General features: G+C 43.9%; 1 protein-coding gene across 5 annotated transcripts in view; it reads left to right on the plus strand.

The window, feature by feature from the left end:
* The window catches only part of usp9 (ubiquitin specific peptidase 9), a 42,904-nt gene that overhangs the window by 21,288 nt on the left and 4,058 nt on the right, over positions 1-17,558 (plus strand). For all 5 annotated transcript variants that reach the window (XM_084084795.1, XM_084084792.1, XM_084084796.1 and 2 more), the window contains 29 exons: positions 557-670; positions 800-1,028; positions 3,093-3,188; positions 3,700-3,911; positions 4,160-4,400; positions 4,802-4,951; positions 5,045-5,165; positions 5,260-5,390; positions 6,045-6,323; positions 6,880-7,005; positions 7,526-7,663; positions 8,210-8,376; positions 8,498-8,606; positions 8,740-8,886; positions 9,011-9,157; positions 9,593-9,800; positions 10,153-10,373; positions 10,661-10,848; positions 10,950-11,123; positions 11,249-11,390; positions 11,654-12,404; positions 14,034-14,157; positions 14,251-14,476; positions 14,838-14,967; positions 15,157-15,342; positions 15,654-15,874; positions 16,074-16,162; positions 16,345-16,501; positions 16,756-16,968. In XM_084084795.1, the coding sequence (XP_083940921.1) occupies positions 557-670; positions 800-1,028; positions 3,093-3,188; positions 3,700-3,911; positions 4,160-4,400; positions 4,802-4,951; positions 5,045-5,165; positions 5,260-5,390; positions 6,045-6,323; positions 6,880-7,005; positions 7,526-7,663; positions 8,210-8,376; positions 8,498-8,606; positions 8,740-8,886; positions 9,011-9,157; positions 9,593-9,800; positions 10,153-10,373; positions 10,661-10,848; positions 10,950-11,123; positions 11,249-11,390; positions 11,654-12,404; positions 14,034-14,157; positions 14,251-14,476; positions 14,838-14,967; positions 15,157-15,342; positions 15,654-15,874; positions 16,074-16,162; positions 16,345-16,501; positions 16,756-16,968 (5,437 nt within the window). The remainder of the gene's footprint in view (positions 1-556; positions 671-799; positions 1,029-3,092; positions 3,189-3,699; positions 3,912-4,159; positions 4,401-4,801; positions 4,952-5,044; positions 5,166-5,259; positions 5,391-6,044; positions 6,324-6,879; positions 7,006-7,525; positions 7,664-8,209; positions 8,377-8,497; positions 8,607-8,739; positions 8,887-9,010; positions 9,158-9,592; positions 9,801-10,152; positions 10,374-10,660; positions 10,849-10,949; positions 11,124-11,248; positions 11,391-11,653; positions 12,405-14,033; positions 14,158-14,250; positions 14,477-14,837; positions 14,968-15,156; positions 15,343-15,653; positions 15,875-16,073; positions 16,163-16,344; positions 16,502-16,755; positions 16,969-17,558) is intronic.

Genomic DNA, 17,558 nt, shown 5'->3' on the forward strand with positions numbered 1-17,558 from the left:
AAGGTTATAAATCTGCTAAACCTGTGCATGAAAGAAAAAAACTAAAAAGGAAACGTCTACCATCATCAAAGAAACCTTTCATCTTCTGATCATTCTTTTTTTTTGTGATTACGTTTTTATTTTATGTTTTCATAGCTGGAGGTTTAGACAAGCATTACAGCTGCACAGTACTACAACCATTTGACCATTCCAACACACATTTCATATTTGCTAACTGCCTAACAAGGGGTTCTTATTTGTCCCTCCAGTTTTCATCTGATCATTCTTATATTGTAAAAAGAAAAGTTGGTTAAGAATTCTGTCATAATGGATAGTTTAGATAAGCTGTTAGTATTTATAACGTGAAAATGCCATGTTAAAGATAAACTAAACTAGGCTAAAGATGAACTAAAATCAAAGTGAAATTGGAAATTAACAGAACTTATGAAATGCTACAAATTACTAACACAAATACTAATTTCTGTCTTACGTCAAAGGTGCTCCAAATGTCATGTAACAGAAGAATGCTGATTTTAAATCTTGTGAGTTGATGTGTGTTCTTGGTATGTTTTGACAGGTTCCTACTGAAGGATGGTCAGTTGTGGCTGTGTGCCCCACAGGCCAAACAGATCTGGAAATGTCTGGCTGAAAACGCGGTGTATCTTTGTGACCGTGAGGCTTGCTTCAAATGGTACTGTCCACTCTTACCATCTTTTCCAAAACACTAGCTTGAATTTGCTATCATAAAGCATCAATTAATTGATCTAGTCGATCGATCCCTGTCCTGACATTTAAGGTTTTCCTATATTGCTCCCAACAGGTACTCCAAGCTGATGGGTGACGAGCCAGACCTTGATCCGGATATCAACAAGGACTTCTTCGAGAACAACGTTCTGCAGCTTGACCCGTCTCTGCTGACGGAGAATGGCATGAAGTGCTTTGAGAGGTTCTTCAAAGCCGTCAACTGCAGGGAGGGCAAGCTGGTGGCCAAACGCAGGGCCTACATGATGGATGACCTGGAACTAATAGGCCTGGACTATCTCTGGAGGGTAAGGGACTGACATTTAAACCAAGGGTACTGAAATTGAGTCCATATAGAAAGTGAGTTCATGTGACAGTTTATATGAATGGCCTGTAGTTTCGCTGTTTTACCCCTGCTGGTGTCAGAAAGAATTTATTTCAATGCAAAGTGTGTGGGTTTTTTGACGAACTTTAGACTTTTATTACCTTAATGAACATTGTCATAAATACTATATGCTTCCAGTCGCTAGTTTAAAGTCTTCTTTCAATCATCATGATATGCGTTTTGGTAAATTATGGTCCCATTTATTTCAAGATTGACGATAAAGTAGGTTATGCTCTAGGAGGGGCGGGATGATTTGATTGACAAGCTACACAACCAATAGCATTAATTTAGGGATTGATTTCCGGTTGCTTTTTTGTATATACTACGGATTTCAAATAGCTGAAAAATCGGCTTCATTTACGGTCTGTAGAAACAAAAAGGTGTGCTTTAACACCACAGATGAGGAATTTAGAGTTATGCTGCTACTCTGACTGAATTTTTGATCAGTTCATCACATCCTGCCTCATCATGTCAGGAGCTGCTCGAAGTAATGGTTTTACTTGGCATGTAATATACTGTATGTAAGCGAGAAAGAGAGCTGCTATCCTCGTTGAGAATTTCCGTTTGATGTTTTTTTCTGACCTACATTGTCGCAGTCCTTGTATGTGTAGAAACCAGTCGGCAAGCATCTGGTTTTTAAAATAAGGAAGAGCCGTTTCCCCTGCAGTTCTCATTAATGGCCGATGTCGTTCCTGCTGGCTGCAGAAAAACTTAACACTCCATTCAAGTGAATGAGGTTTTGGCCAGACTTTACACTTGATTTTATTACTTTGGTGTGCAATATGAATGAAGTGGTTAATGAATTTGTTGATATATATATATATGTACATGCGCTTTTCAATTAGTCAATTAATTGGAAAAGTAATCAATATAATAATGGCTAAGATGATAACCAATAGTACTGTTGGAGACTTATATATAGAATGGTGGCTGTGGTGTCCTACATGGCCGATAACGTTGGCTGTTTTGTCCTCTGTGCCTGACTTTTGTTGTGCCATAGTGACTGATTGAGGTTTTTCAAATATGTCAGAATTATCATGATCTCTGCTGGAAGCAAAACGAGAGATTATCTCCCCCTCTTGTGCATGTTCTTGAATAAAGAACGGAATCAAATGAGCTGTACTGTGGCCAAACATGTAAGACTGTGGTTATACTGGGCCTCCTCCAGATGTGTTTGAATCTTTTCAATCTCCTGCAACTTTGTTCTTAGCCATTGCTGTATATAAATGTTAATTGCTCTCAGTCATCAGTAAGTATAAGTGAGTAAGTAGGTCGGAGTGGCGGTTATTGTCGGTATTGGCCTAGAATGAAGGTGTCTATCCCCTTTGCAATGCGTTAGACCCCTTGGAGATGGATTGCTCAGGTGGAGTGCATCACCTACCATCAGCAAACAGTACACTACTTACCGCATGTCTTGGTTACCCAAGCTGTACTTACCAGTGTGCCAGTTGCCAGTGTTTGGGATCGAACCCAGAACCTTGTGGTCCAAAGGCGAGTATCTACCTACTGAGCTACCCGGACCTAAAGTCTCAGTCATCAGTCCTTGTTGAATATGGGTAAAATGACAAGTGGTTAGCACTACATTGAAGGCGTGGTCTGCGAATATTGTGAACTCCTCCTTTTAACATCCTGAAGTGCAGTTTAGCTATGAATCATTAATTTCACTGATATATTCCATAATCTATTAAGCTTTCCAGTGTCTCAGTGCTCTCTCACTGTGCCAAGGCCTGTGTTGTTGGCCTATATTGTGAAACATATTAGTTGTCTTCTGCCTGGTGCTTTGTTTTCTCTTTTCTGTCCTGGGTGGCTTATAATAAGGCTATGGATGATGAGTCATTGCTCCACCTGACTCGAGTGTCTCAGACCCACACACATACATACACACACAGACACACACACGCAAACAGACTGGCTCCGACGCTAATGCAGAGATCCAAAGGGCCATTATTAATGTCTACTGTAACTGTTATTCCCTCTGCACCCCCAGGTGGTAATTCAAGGAAGCGACGACATTGCCAGCCGAGCCATAGACCTGCTGAAGGAGATCTACACCAACCTCGGACCAAAACTACAAGTCAATCAGGTGGGAAAGACTATTTGTCTATTAGATGAGCAGCTTCTTCCCTTTTTGTCTCTTGCTCCGTTATCCACTTGGGTTTCTGTCTCTATGTCTGACCAGGATGTTTTTCTCTGTCTTAACTCACTGAGTGCCAGGATTGCCAGAATTATTTCAGAATTGATTCTGAAAAGTGCCAGAGTTTTTTTCACAGAAAACAAAAAGTGCTTAGGAAGAGAGATATAGCCTTTTTTAGTTCTAAGTTAAACAAGGAGTGGATGGAGCTGCACATCTTCAGGTAATGATATCTTGGGTTCTGAACATTTTTTTGCAATTTTTTCAATTTTTTTAAAAACACGTCAAACACGTTAATGGCACGTTGCGCAATAGCGGTAAAACACGTGAAACACGTTAATGGCACTCAGTGAGTTAATTAAACAGCGTTCACTGGGTCAAAATGAGAGGGAAAAAAAGATGTCTCCAGTCATTTGACATAATGAAACGGGTTCTTGTTTTGACGGATGCATTTGCTCTGCAGGTGGAGATCCATGAGGATTTCATCCAGTCGTGTTTTGACCGTCTGAAGGCGTCCTACGACACCCTGTGTGTTCTGGACGGGGACAAGGATAGCATCAATTGTGCACGCCAGGAGGCCATCCGCATGGTCAGAGTGCTCACCGTGCTCAAGGAGTACATCAACGAGTGTGACAGCGACTACCATGAGGAGAGGACAATACTGCCCATGTCCAGGTATAAGGGCAAGACATTGACAGTTGCTATTTTACTTGAAAACAATATTTTCCAACCCCAACTTTATGTAAAATACTGCAAACAATTATTGTTTAGCCATATCATTTTGCATGCAAATATCTATTCCTTTCTGCCAATAGCACCAAGAGAACAACTCTTGTTCATATATTGTAGTTGGTAAATAAATGCTATTCCTCTCCAAACAAACGCTTGTAATCCCACTGTTTCTTATCCCCTCTCTCTTCCAGGGCTTTCCGGGGGAAGCACATCACATTGATTGTGCGTTTCCCCAACCAGGGACGTCAGGTGGATGACCTGGACATCTGGTCTCACACCAACGACACCATTGGCTCGGTGAGACGTGGCATCCTCACCCGGATCAAGGCCAACGCCACGCACACCAAGATAGAGCTCTTCATTGGTGGGGAGGTGGTTGATCCAGCCGATGACAGGAAATTGATTGGGCAGCTCAATTTGAAGGATAAAACGGTGAGAATGATACAATGACACTTGTTCTCTACACCTTTTGACTGAGTGAAGGAAGGTGCCTTGATAGGCATTATGTTGTAATGTTTTGTACTTTTCTACTGTCCTAATTTTCCCCAACTATGTAGTGTATTATATGGCCTTAGAGTACTTTAGAGTGAAGTGTAATCATAGCTGAACCTGAACATAAATACATGAAATGGCTAGAAATAGGTGAAGTGTTGTTGAAAGCACAGTGATGTTTGAGGTTTACAGACTTCTCCTGGTCACTGCTCATAAATATTTGACTAAATATGACTGAAAACTGTTCAAATGCACATACTTGATCCATCTCTAATGAAAGTTGACACTTTATTGTTGCCGTTTCATTAAGTGATGGTAGTCCTGTGTGTGGTTGTGTGTAGTTGATCACAGCCAAGCTGACCCAGGTGAGCGCCAACATGCCCTCCAGCCCGGACAGCTCCTCTGATTCCTCCACTGGGTCCCCTGGTAACCACGGCAACCACTACAGCGATGGACCCAACCCTGAGGTCGAGAGCTGCCTGCCCGGTGTAGTAAGTCTAAACACTTATCTGAGTTAGTAGTGTGGCTTTGTCTGGTTTGCGTGTGTGTGAACAGCAGCGGTGTAATGCTGCCTTATTTTGCAGATCATGTCGCTGCACCTGCGCTACATCTCCTTCCTGTGGCAGGTGGCTGACCTGGGCTGTAACCTCAACATGCCTCTGCTCCGAGACGGAGCTCGGGTACTCATGAAGCTCATGCCCCCTGGTACGCACGTATGCACTCAGTCAAACTAAGCACCACCCATACACAAATACTTTGTAAGCTCACTGTCTATATATGTGTGTGTGTGTGTACTTAGATAATACTACAGTGGAGAACCTGCGTGCAGTGTGTCTGGATCATGCCAAGCTGGGTGAGAACAGCCTCAGCCCCACACTGGACTCCCGCTTTTTTGGCCCCTCGCCCTCACAAGTGCTCTACCTCATCGAGGTGAGTCTCAGTCTTCATAGCAGTTTAGTCAGCTCTCCTGGTATATTACAACTGAGCATTTCTTTACCTTTTATAGCTTTATTTGTAACAAAATGTGTAAATATAACAATAGACATGATTTCTTACCTTGCAGCTCTCCTGTATTTATGCTTATTCAGTGTAGTTCATTAACACATTGGCTGCCATGGACGCAGATCTGCGTTCATTTGCGCAAAAGCCCGCAAATTGCCAAGGACGCAGATCTGCGTTCTTTCAACAACAACAAAAAAGTCAAAATAAAAGTTTTTTTTTTTTTTTTTTTTTAAACCCAAAGACCAAGGAGATATGATTTTCCGAAGATTTAGACTCCCAGACACTTCCTTGTAACTTAAAACTTAAAAATTCTGTATCTCGGCTCCTAAGTACTTTTTTTTTCTCATTGAAAAAGTCTGGCAGCCTACTGTAGGAAAAAAAAAAAGCTGGCAGCCAATGTGTTAAACAATATGTCAAAAATAAATAAAAAAGTACATTTGTGGACCAAACATCAATATAAATTCTCAGGTCTTTCTATACTCCCTTAAATACACAATTCAACTTGTAACCTCCTGTGTTTATGTATGTGTATGTCCTGAAAACAGAGTCTGAATAACCCCTCCCCCAAACACTGTTTCCCAGGTTGTGTATGCCCTGCTGATGCCTGCCAGCTCCACGCTGGGCGAAGAGGCCAGCGACTTCCAGTACAACTTCCTGAAGAGTGGTGGGCTGCCCCTGGTGCTGAGCATGCTCACCAGGAACAACTTCCTGCCGTCTGCAGACATGGAGACGCGGCGCGGGGCCTACCTCAATGCGCTGAAGATCGCCAAGCTGCTACTCACCGCTGTCGGCTTCGGTCACGTTAAGGCCGTGGCTGAGGCCTGCCAGCCCAATGCCGAGGGCAACATCCCCGTCTCACCGGTTAGACCACATACACAATTCATACAGACACATACCTGTATAACAGGTTTGAGTCCCTCATAAATCATGCATCATCTGGCTTGTTGTTATTATCTGAAATGTAAAAAAAAATAAAGGAGTCGAAAAGCCCTGATGGCAGCCTCTAGAGGCTTTGCTGCTCATTGCACCCAATTGGACCAAATTGGTTAGAACCATTGCCACTAGAGCACTTTGCTCTCTCTTGTGGGGCTACAAGGAAAATAATTCCAAATAGTTAATTTCACATTTTGGCTACTGACACTGGACACTACATCATGGAGTCCCTTAATTGGTTAGGGTTCATCCCCTTTGCAAGTGCACTCAGTACGTTTCGTCGCAATCGGTCGATTCAATTTTTAGAAGTCTTGGGCAAAATGTCCATGGTGGTTCCATGACAATCCAGCCTTCTTGAGATATATTGTTTGAGATGGTCCGACTGATTGACAGTTATAGCCATCCTTAAAGCTAGAAACAAAGCACAGACTTCTTGTTGACAAGTTTGCATGCTCTCTCCTTCTGTCCACTGTCCTATGTCTAGATTAACCAGGCCACTCACGACCAGGCCCTGGTCCTCCAGAGTGCCCTGCAGAACATCCCCAACCCCGCCTCAGAATGCATGCTACGCAACGTAGCCATCCGCCTAGCTCAACAGATCTCTGACGAGGTGAGACGAGAGTTCTGTGTTTATAAAGCTCAATCTGGAATCCACATTTATTGTAGAGGTTAACCTAGCATATCGGTGAATGCAGATAGCATTGACAAGTTATTCAGATGCTAGATAATGTATGTATCATTTAAGTTGATATGTGAGCTAAATAGCTTCTTTCAGACATGAAATGAAAATGGAAAACAACTTTTGCGAATATGCAATCTGCAATTTTGCGAATATGCACAAGTGGGAGAAGCCACTTTAGAGCAGCTTACATGCTCAGCACTTAATATCAGTTGAAGAGCCCAGAATGATAATAAATGTAAATGGGTGAGGACTCAAAGCCTGGTTAGGGTTCAGAATCAATTCCATATCCATAAAAACAGTATGTCAACATAAATTAATGTCAATTGCTTGCATATCAGAATAAGAAGATAGCAATGGTTGAGTATTAGTAAGGAAAGTACAATACGAGTTCATGAAAATGTATTTGTGTACAGTAGCATAGCTTTCATGTGGCGGTTCTGTCCTCTAGAATTTCTTCCAGGCGTCTAAGTACATCCCAGACATCTGTGTGATCCGGGCGGTACAGAAGATAGTATGGGCGTCAGGCTGTGGTACAGTACAACTTGTCTTCAGCTCAAATGAAGAAATCAGCAAAATCTATGAGAAGGTAAGAATTCAAACGCATCTATTATTATTGCTTTGAATTTGGTCTAATTGATTTACATGTCAGGCAATGCACCCTCAACTGCCAATGAAACTAATTCAGTGGCTACATACAGATGACACAAACATATATCACTATTACTGTTATTATAAGTGATAGAATTAGACGTGCAAAATACATTTAAGAACATTGTGTTTGGTATATGCACTTTCTTTATATACATTGGTTCTGTTTAGTTGCCTGCCATCAGCTCATTCTGAAGTGGTAATTATACATGTGCAGAATAATTGGGCTTAGATTGTAAGCTTACTGAGATGTGTAATTAGCACCTGAGTCGGTGAATCACACCGTGGTTTAATGTGTTGACCTGTGATTTACCGCCATTCACTGGATGAAATGCAACAAATGGAACACACCGCTCTTGTTCCTCTTTCACCCTGGAACCCTGGTTCTGCACATTGATTGGGGGGGGAAGACGACAACAACAACTTGATTACAGTCTTTGTTTCCTCAGTTGTGCATTCTATATTCATGTGCTGCTCTTTTCAGACGAATGCGGCTAAGGAGCCAGATGGGGAGGATGAGCAGGTGTGCTGTGAGGCCCTGGAGGTAATGACTCTGTGCTTCGCCCTCATGCCCACGGCTCTGGACACGCTCAGCAAGGAGAAGGCCTGGCAGACCTTCATCATAGATCTGCTGTTGCATTGCCACAGCAAGTATGTACAGAATAGCTTTTCTCTACCAGCCGCTTCAACAGGCAAAATTAATTCCTCATCCTCTATGTACCCACTTAGTAAGGATTTGAGTGACGTTTGGTACCGTGTGCTTTCACCCCAGGTCTGTGCGTCAGATGGCCCAGGAACAGTTCTTCCTCATGGCCACCAGGTGTTGTATGGGACACCGACCCCTCCTGTTCTTCATCACACTCCTCTTCACTGTGCTAGGGGTGAGTTGCTGTAGAGCTGGACCTTTTGCCTGTGGTTTGTTAGGATAATGCATTACCACACATTTTAAAGTTTCCACTGCTTCCAACACCATACAACTAAATGTCTTTCTGTTTTCTGTGTGCGTGTCTATAGAGCACAGCCAAGGAGCGTGCCAAGCATGCAGGGGACTACTTCACCTTGCTCCGACACCTGCTAAACTACGCCTACAACAGCAACATCAACCTGCCTAATGCAGAGGTGCTGCTCAACAACGAGATCGACTGGCTCAAAAGAATCCGGGTAAGATGGGCCACGGTCAATACCTCTCCTAATTTCTAATGGTGTTTCTCCGGATAACGACGACAATGATTTGGCTAATGCCACTCTGTGGTGATGGATATTGATGTTAATTAATGTCACACAGGATGAGGTGAAAAGGACAGGGGAGACAGGCGTGGAGGACACCATTCTGGAGGGCCACATCGGTGTCACCAAGGAGCTGCTGGCCTTCCAGACCCCAGAGAAGAAGTACTACATCGGGTGTGAGAAGGGAGGAGCTAACCTCATCAAGGTACAAGTAGTAACAAATCCTCCTGAGACCAGGATTGAAAACTCAACTGCATCTCCTGTCCGTACTGTTTCATCCTGTACTGTGATTATTAAAGGAACACAAGACTTTTTAGGGCTATGCGATATATATGTTTATGATTCAAATTAACATTGACAATTAACAATTAACATTGAGAAATCTAACAATTTTATGATTTATCTTTAAACAGTGTAACATAAAATAACCATCTAGATTCCACCTGTAGCTTCTGCTTTAACCAGTTATTCACAAGTCAACATTAGGTAGCATATATATTGTTGGAATTGTGTAATCAAGGAACTTCAGAGAAAACGTGACTGTATGGATACAAATGGCATGTCAAATATTGTGACAGCACTTGTAAATCATTTGTATTTTGACTCATCCTGTGGGTTATCTGTCCTTCCCCCTTTCCAGGAGCTGATTGATGACTTCATCTTCCCAGCGTCTAATGTCTACCTTCAGTACATGAAGAGTGGGGAGTTCCCTACTGAGCAGGCGATACCTGTGTGCAGCAGTCCCGCCTCCATCAACGCCGGCTTCGAGCTGCTGGTGGCCCTGGCTGTAGGCTGTGTCCGCAACCTTAAGCAGATTGTCGACACCCTCACAGACATGTACTACTTGGGTAGGGACTCTTAATTGTCTCCACAGGCCACTGGCTTCCTAAATTCACCAGTGGCTTGCACAGTTTTTACAAGTCAAATAGGACTTTTAAAATGGAAGCATGGCCTTTGAATGGTGTTTAGTTACCTGCCAAAGTCAGCTGGTTGAGTAGACCCAACTTACCAACCACAGTTAAACATGTACCAGAATTTGGCTGGTGGGTGGCGTTAATCTCCCTGGCTATAAGCTACATGTCAACTGAAATTTCTTGCTACGGAGTGCTGCGATTTTAAAAAGGTCACGCTTGTCTGCAGTGATTTTGCTCCTCTGCATCTTAACTTTGTTTACTTCCTTTCCCTCTGCCCTGCTTGTAGGCTGTGAGACACTAACGGAGTGGGAGTACCTGCCCCCGGTGGGGCCGCGGCCCAACAAAGGCTTTGTCGGTCTGAAGAACGCCGGAGCCACGTGCTACATGAACTCTGTCATCCAGCAGCTGTACATGATCCCTCCAATCCGCAATGGCATCCTGGCCATTGAGGGCACAGGCACCGATGTGGACGACGACATGTCTGGAGACGAGAAGCAGGAGAATGAGGTAGTGTGTTTGTGTGTAGGAATTCATACATGTGGTTAAGATGATTATCGTCCTATTTTCAGCATCCAGTGACTTAGTAGCCATCTCTGGGCTCTCCAGTTGTCTTTGCCAAGACCCAAAGTATCCCAGAGTGATGCACAGCTGTACATCAGTGTTGTCATTTATTTGGACCATCTAGCAAACTCTAGCAAATAAATTGCTCATTCTTTGGCTAAATTCCCAGTTTTTCAGTGGAGACTTAGATGGAGACATGCTTGACTTCATCTCCATGTGTGTTACCTCCACAGAGTAATGTGGACCCCCGTGACGAGGTGTTCAGCTACCACCATCAGTTTGATGACAAACCCTCCGGCAAGTCAGAAGACAGAAAGGAGTACAACATTGGCGTCCTGCGCCACCTACAGGTCATCTTTGGGCACCTGGCTGCCTCCAGGCTGCAGTACTATGTCCCGAGAGGATTCTGGAAACAGTTCAGGTATTTGAGGGACTGGGATCTGTTCTGAATTGGGTCGCTGTTTTTAAATACTTCTTACATTACAGCACATAGCAATGCTATATTTTCCATTTGATACCCAGGTTATGGGGTGAGCCGGTGAACCTGAGGGAGCAGCACGATGCCCTGGAGTTTTTCAACTCCCTGGTGGACAGTCTGGACGAGGCTCTGAAAGCCCTGGGTCACCCCGCCATGCTCAGCAAGGTGCTGGGAGGCTCCTTCGCTGATCAGAAGATCTGTCAGGGTTGCCCCCACAGGTGAGAGCCGAACACCGCTGCCAGTCACCATCTCACATTCAGAATTATTTAACCATTATGTCAGGGTGGTGGAAAAAACCCAGACAGCCTAAGGGTAACGGATAACTCAAATATTTGTTTGCCAGGTATGAGTGTGAAGAGTCGTTCACCACTCTGAATGTAGACATCAGAAACCACCAGAATCTTCTGGACTCAATGGAGCAGTACGTTAAAGGAGACCTTCTGGAGGGAGCCAACGCTTACCACTGTGAGAAGTGCAACAAGAAGGTGAGAACTCAAGCACCACGTCCTCTCTGGGTGCCACCCAGTGCCAAAAGTGATGACACCCATAAAGCACAGAGGGATCAAACGCAGCACACATTCAGTTTTACCCAGACAAACTGGCACAAAGCAAACTAATGAAAGGTAGAAAAGCCATTAAGGACTATCCCGTGTTTCAGTCAACTTGTTTTTGGTGATTTATTCATGGGGATCCAGCGCAATGTCATGTCTTGAATACATGTCAACGTATTTTTTTCTTCCTCCTTCAGGTGGACACGGTGAAGCGACTGCTGATCAAGAAGCTTCCGCCCGTGCTGGCCATCCAGCTCAAGCGCTTCGACTACGACTGGGAGCGAGAGTGCGCCATTAAGTTCAATGACTATTTCGAGTTCCCGCGCGAGCTGGACATGGAGCCGTACACGGTGGCTGGTGTGGCCAAGCTGGAGGGTGATGACGTTCACCCGGAGAACCAGGTGATCCAGCAGAACGAGCCGTCGGAGCCGACGCCACCCGGCAGTTCCAAATACCGCCTGGTGGGTGTGCTGGTGCACTCAGGCCAGGCCAGTGGTGGCCATTACTACTCGTACATCATCCAGCGCAATGGTGGCGATGGCGAGCGCAATCGCTGGTACAAGTTCGACGATGGTGATGTGACTGAGTGCAAGATGGACGACGAGGAGGAGATGAAGAACCAATGCTTTGGCGGCGAGTACATGGGCGAGGTGTTCGACCACATGATGAAGCGCATGTCGTACCGCCGCCAGAAGCGCTGGTGGAACGCTTACATCCTGTTCTATGAGCGAATGGACTCGCTGGATATCGAAATGATCAAGTACATCAAGGAGCTGACCATCTCGTCCAGCAAGCCGCACCAAGTCAAGATGCCATGTGTCATCGAGTGCAGCGTGCGCAAGCAGAACGTCCAGTTCATGCACAACCGAATGCAATACAGCCTGGAATATTTCCAGTTCATTAAGAAACTCCTGACCTGTAACAGTGTCTATTTAAACCCCCCTCCAGGTACATAGAGCACTGTGTTTGTGTGTGTGTGTGTGTGTGTGTGTGTGTGTGTGTGTGTGTGCGCGTGCGCGCGCACAAGACCATCCACATTTATGTGGATGGGTCCAAATGTATGTATTTATACCTCTTATCAGATAACCCACAGACCCTTCTTGAACTTAATGGCAGTGATGCATTATTTGATAGATATTTCAGTAGCCCCAGCGTAAATTCATCATTGTATTGCCAATCTCGGACAGCTGTTATTTGCCTGGGTGATATAGTGATATTTCATAGAGTTGCTTGCAGAAGTAACCTGCTTATGCAGGGAGCTGGAAGAAGGCCATGGTAAGCACAGGCTACTGTGGACTGCACTTTCCCTACATCTGTGTTTAACGTTAATATGTACCCTTACATTATTAATGGAGCCACGGACCTAAGATGCTTCACAGGGAAATTAACTACGAGGGGTAGTCATCGGTGTAAAAGCTCTTGGTTGGGATTAAATGTATCAGCTCATCAAAAATGTATAGTGTGTGAAAGCCTGTTATCAGGGCCTTGTAGACAAATATGGTGCTCCTGTAAACACCTAGATAGACAGACCTTTATTGGTCCCACAAGAGAAATTCAGTGTTCCCACCAGAGGGAATAATAAAGAGTAAGCAGGTAGCAATGCATGAGTATTAGGAATAAAGTACCAGAAACCAGGAGATTGAGGAGCTATTAACGGGTGTAGTTATACATTTATTTAAAGTGCATTAACAGTATATTAACAGTGGTATTATAAATATAGTCAAATTGTTCATAGTAATAGAATATAAAATAGTAATGTTGAACAGTCAGTTGGATAGTGAGAAATATACAATATATGCCCGCAAAATGTTTTTTCTTATTTTTTACAGTACGTAGCGTATACAAATGCCTCTTCATTTAGAAGCGGTGAAATGAAGTAAACATGTTGCATCTTTCATGGGGATGAGATTAAAAAACCCTGTTCCACTGCATGTCTGAAACATTACATTTGATGTTGATTTGTTTTCCTCCAGAGCCAACCGTTTAATCTTTCTCTGAGTCAAACAATTTCTGCTCTCTGGATATCCACGTTACTGTTTGCAGTTAGAAGCTTCATCCCTGTAGAGATTCACTGGTTAATGTAGAAAACAGAGAAATGTCTATGAGCTGTTATAGGAGTTGATAGATTTGGCTAGGTTGCAGTTCAGAAAGGAGACATCATTTCCTTACTTAGATTTGAGCCTGTTAAAATATTGCTGTGAAGTGTATTCTGCTTTAATTTAGCCCAGTTTATTTATTCCCTACCAAAATCTGTTTTGGTAGGACATCACAAGCAGTGAGGAGGACAATGTGTTGGAAAAGGCTCAAATGGGCTGTTGAATGTGGCCACAGAAATATTGTGTGAAATGATAATTACAGTGCTAGATGCTGGACATGAAAACTGAAAAGTAAAAATACAAGAAAAAGTTACATTTACGCATCTGAAGAGCTGATGTTTGAAACGTCATACGTATGTAGTGCTATAAAAAGGCTATTGAACGTAGTGCTAATGGTTTAATTTTTAACAGTTAACTTTTGAGCATCCCACTATATGTTTTGCTGAATATTGTGTGTTTTGCTGGTGTCTGTTTTCATTAGGACAAGACCATCTTCTGCCAGAGGCAGAGGAGATAGCTATGATAAGTGTTCAGCTGGCTGCTAGGTTCCTCTTCAGCACAGGCTTTCACACCAAGAAAGTAGTGCGGGGTCCCGCCAGTGACTGGTGAGTTATATCTACTGGAGAGGTCTTTTTGTCACTACTTCCGACTTTGTTGTAAATGCCCTCTCTGTGACACTCTTATCTGTGGTCTTATAGGTATGATGCCCTCTGCGTCCTGCTGAGACACAGTAAGAATGTACGCTACTGGTTTGCACACAACGTCCTGTTTGCCTACGCCAACCGCTTCTCAGAGTACCTGCTGGAGTGCCCCAGTGCTGAGGTCCGGGGTGCGTTTGCCAAGCTCATCGTCTTCATCGCACACTTCTCCCTGCAAGACGGCCCCTGTCCCTCCCCCACTGCCTCCCCTGGACCCGCAGCTCAGGTTTGTTCCAGGTCCTCTTATTGCACCCGGATTATTGTGGTTTGGCTAAACTCAAATCCCATGCTCTGATCTGTGATGATGTCTAATTACAATGTGGACAGTTGTATGATGCTTGCGGATATGGGACTGAGATCAGAGCACAACACCTACCATAACACAAACACATATTTTATCATCTATTAATAGCATTAGCCACATTACCAATGATAACACTTGATCTTATTGGTTACAACTGTAGCTGATTGTAACTGCAATTATAACTCATAAAATATGACTTGTAATATAATTAGAATATGCATTTTAATGTCAACTCGTAGGCCATGTTGTGACACATGTTGTTTCTCATGCGTTTGTGTAACAGGGCTGCGATAACCTGAGTCTGAGTGACCACCTGTTGAGAGCCGTACTCAACCTTCTCAGGAGAGAGGTGTCGGAGCACGGCCGTCATCTGCAGCAGTACTTCAACCTCTTTGTGATGTATGCCAATCTGGGTAAGGGCTCCACAAACGTGTGTGCGCACACACACACACACACACACACACACACTTGCCTGTCACGTTCATCTGCTCTACATTTCAGTCTGCCTCAATGGTTTATATGAAAATTGTTAGAACCAGAATAGTTTTTCCACCTCAATGATTTGCTTTGTGTTTTTGTATTCCGCCATCTTTCCCATACAGGCCTGGCCGAGAAGACACAGCTTCTTAAGCTGAGTGTTCCTGCCACGTTCATGTTGGTGGCTTTGGATGAGGGCCCTGGTCCTCCCATTAAGTACCAGTATGCGGAGCTGGGCAAGCTCTACACTGTGGTCTCCCAACTAGTGCGCTGCTGTGACGTCTCTTCGCGCATGCAGTCCTCCATCAATGGTATATGTCCGTTGTCTGTTTTTGCCATACGAAAGTTGACACAAACTGGAGCTAATATTAGTTGTCCTAGGCAATTTGGAGAGGAGTGCATAGATCAAGGAACGCCCAATGAGGATTTTTCATCCTTGCTCAGGATCAAGTGACTGACAAAACTAGCCACTCTTAAGCTTTTATGCCATGTAGGCAGAGCTTGGAGCTGAGGGCTTCCAGAGTTGAGACCAAGACTTTATTTATGGGTTGAATAACTGCATGAAAACCACTCATGCTGTCACTCTCTACTCCCTTTCCTCTGTACTTGTGTCTCTCTCTAGGTAACCCCCCACTCCCCAATCCATATGGTGACACCAACCTAGCAGCGCCGGTGATGCCCGTTCAGCAGCTGGTAGCAGAGATCCTGTTTGTGAGGACCAGCTATGTAAAGAAGATCATTGAGGACTGCAGTAATTCTGAGGAGACAGTCAAGCTGCTGCGTTTCAGCTGCTGGGAGAACCCACAGTTCTCTTCCACCGTTCTCAGTGAGCTGCTCTGGCAGGTATAGTGTTAACATTTTAATGGAAAATAAATATATAAACCAATTATTTTATAATAAATACCCCCCAAATTATCTAAAATTTTCCTAGATTTTAGAACACTATAAATGTCCAACACTGGCCCTGGGTAGTGCATGCTCTTATTATTAACTGCCCGCAAAAGCTTGTGATTGGGATGTTCATGCTATGTTTTTGGTTCAGGTGGCATACTCCTACACCTATGAGCTGAGGCCTTACCTGGACCTGCTGCTACAGATTTTGCTCATAGAGGACTCCTGGCAGACACACAGGTGTGTGTGTGTGTGTGTGTGTGTGTGTGTGTGTGTGTGTGTGTGTGTGTGTGTGTGTGTGTGTGTGTGAGTGTATGCTTGTTTGGTGACTCAGCGGTTCACAGGTGCCGTCTACAATTTTCCACTGTGCTGACTGTGATTCTAGTACATTAGTAATCTCTCCTTTCTCTCTGCTTTTGCAGAATCCACAATGTGCTCAAGGGTATCCCTGATGACAGAGATGGGCTTTTCGACACCATACAGCGCTCCAAGAACCACTACCAGAAACGGGCCTACCAGTGTATAAAGTGCATGGTGGCTCTCTTCAGCAACTGTTCTGTGGCCTACCAGATCCTACAGGTGCACATAACTCTCATAGAGGCAGCTAATTGTCCATATTCACACGGCAGCCATTTTGCTCTTGCATTGAGCTGGGGTGGGGTTTTCCACTCCTGAATATGACTTATGGACAAAATGAACATTGTGTGAATATGGTCAATCCTTCTCTCTACACCCCCAACACTAACAGCACCGCGTTTACTTATGCTTCTGGTGCAGCCTTTCTAAACTGATTGGATATGGAATAACCTGTGTGTGTAATTGTTGATCTACAGAGTAATGGCGACCTGAAGCGCAAATGGACATGGGCAGTGGAGTGGCTAGGGGACGAGTTGGAAAGGAGACCATACACAGGGAACCCCCAGTACACCTACAACAACTGGTCCCCTCCCGTCCAGAGCAATGAGACGTCCAATGGCTACTTCCTGGAGCGTTCCCACAGCGCACGCATGACATTGGCCAAGGCCTGCGAGCTCTGTCCTGAGGAGGTAATGGTCTGTCTGAGGCCACCATCGTTCACACAGACACTTCATGCTCCCACGCCACCTATTTTAAAATCCAAAATGACCTTTAGCCTAAATGGTTATGATTATAAAGATGCACTCAAAGCAATACAGTACTTTATTCTTGCATGTCACTATTGCATGCATAACATTAAATGGACTTTGCTCGCATTTAATTCTTGCAAATATAGTCTGACATTTTGGTAGCCATCTTTTGATTTATTTTTTTCCCCCGCTTGCTCTAATGTGTTTTTTATCGTATGAGTCTTGTGATTGGAGTGTTGAACAGCTAAATAACAAAATTCTTGAGTTGAGGTTATATCTAGAAAGCATTGATTTCCTAAATTAAGTACTTTTTGCTATAGATAGGGCTTTGAGTTTTCGACACTTTTATTTACAGTTTATTGGCCCCCTCAGATGTGTACAATTGATCATTTTTAGTCTTATAATTTTAGGTTGACCTTGTTTTTTGTTGCAAAACTTATCTGTAACCTATTTTATATTTGTGAAACGGAATAAGCTCTTTGTAACCTGATTGATTCTGATCGTAATTGACAGTATGATAATTGCCGTTA

The sequence above is a fragment of the Gymnoscopelus microlampas genome (genome assembly GCF_963454915.1).
Source record: "Gymnoscopelus microlampas genome assembly, chromosome: 17".
Classification (NCBI taxonomy): Eukaryota; Metazoa; Chordata; class Actinopteri; order Myctophiformes; family Myctophidae; genus Gymnoscopelus; species Gymnoscopelus microlampas.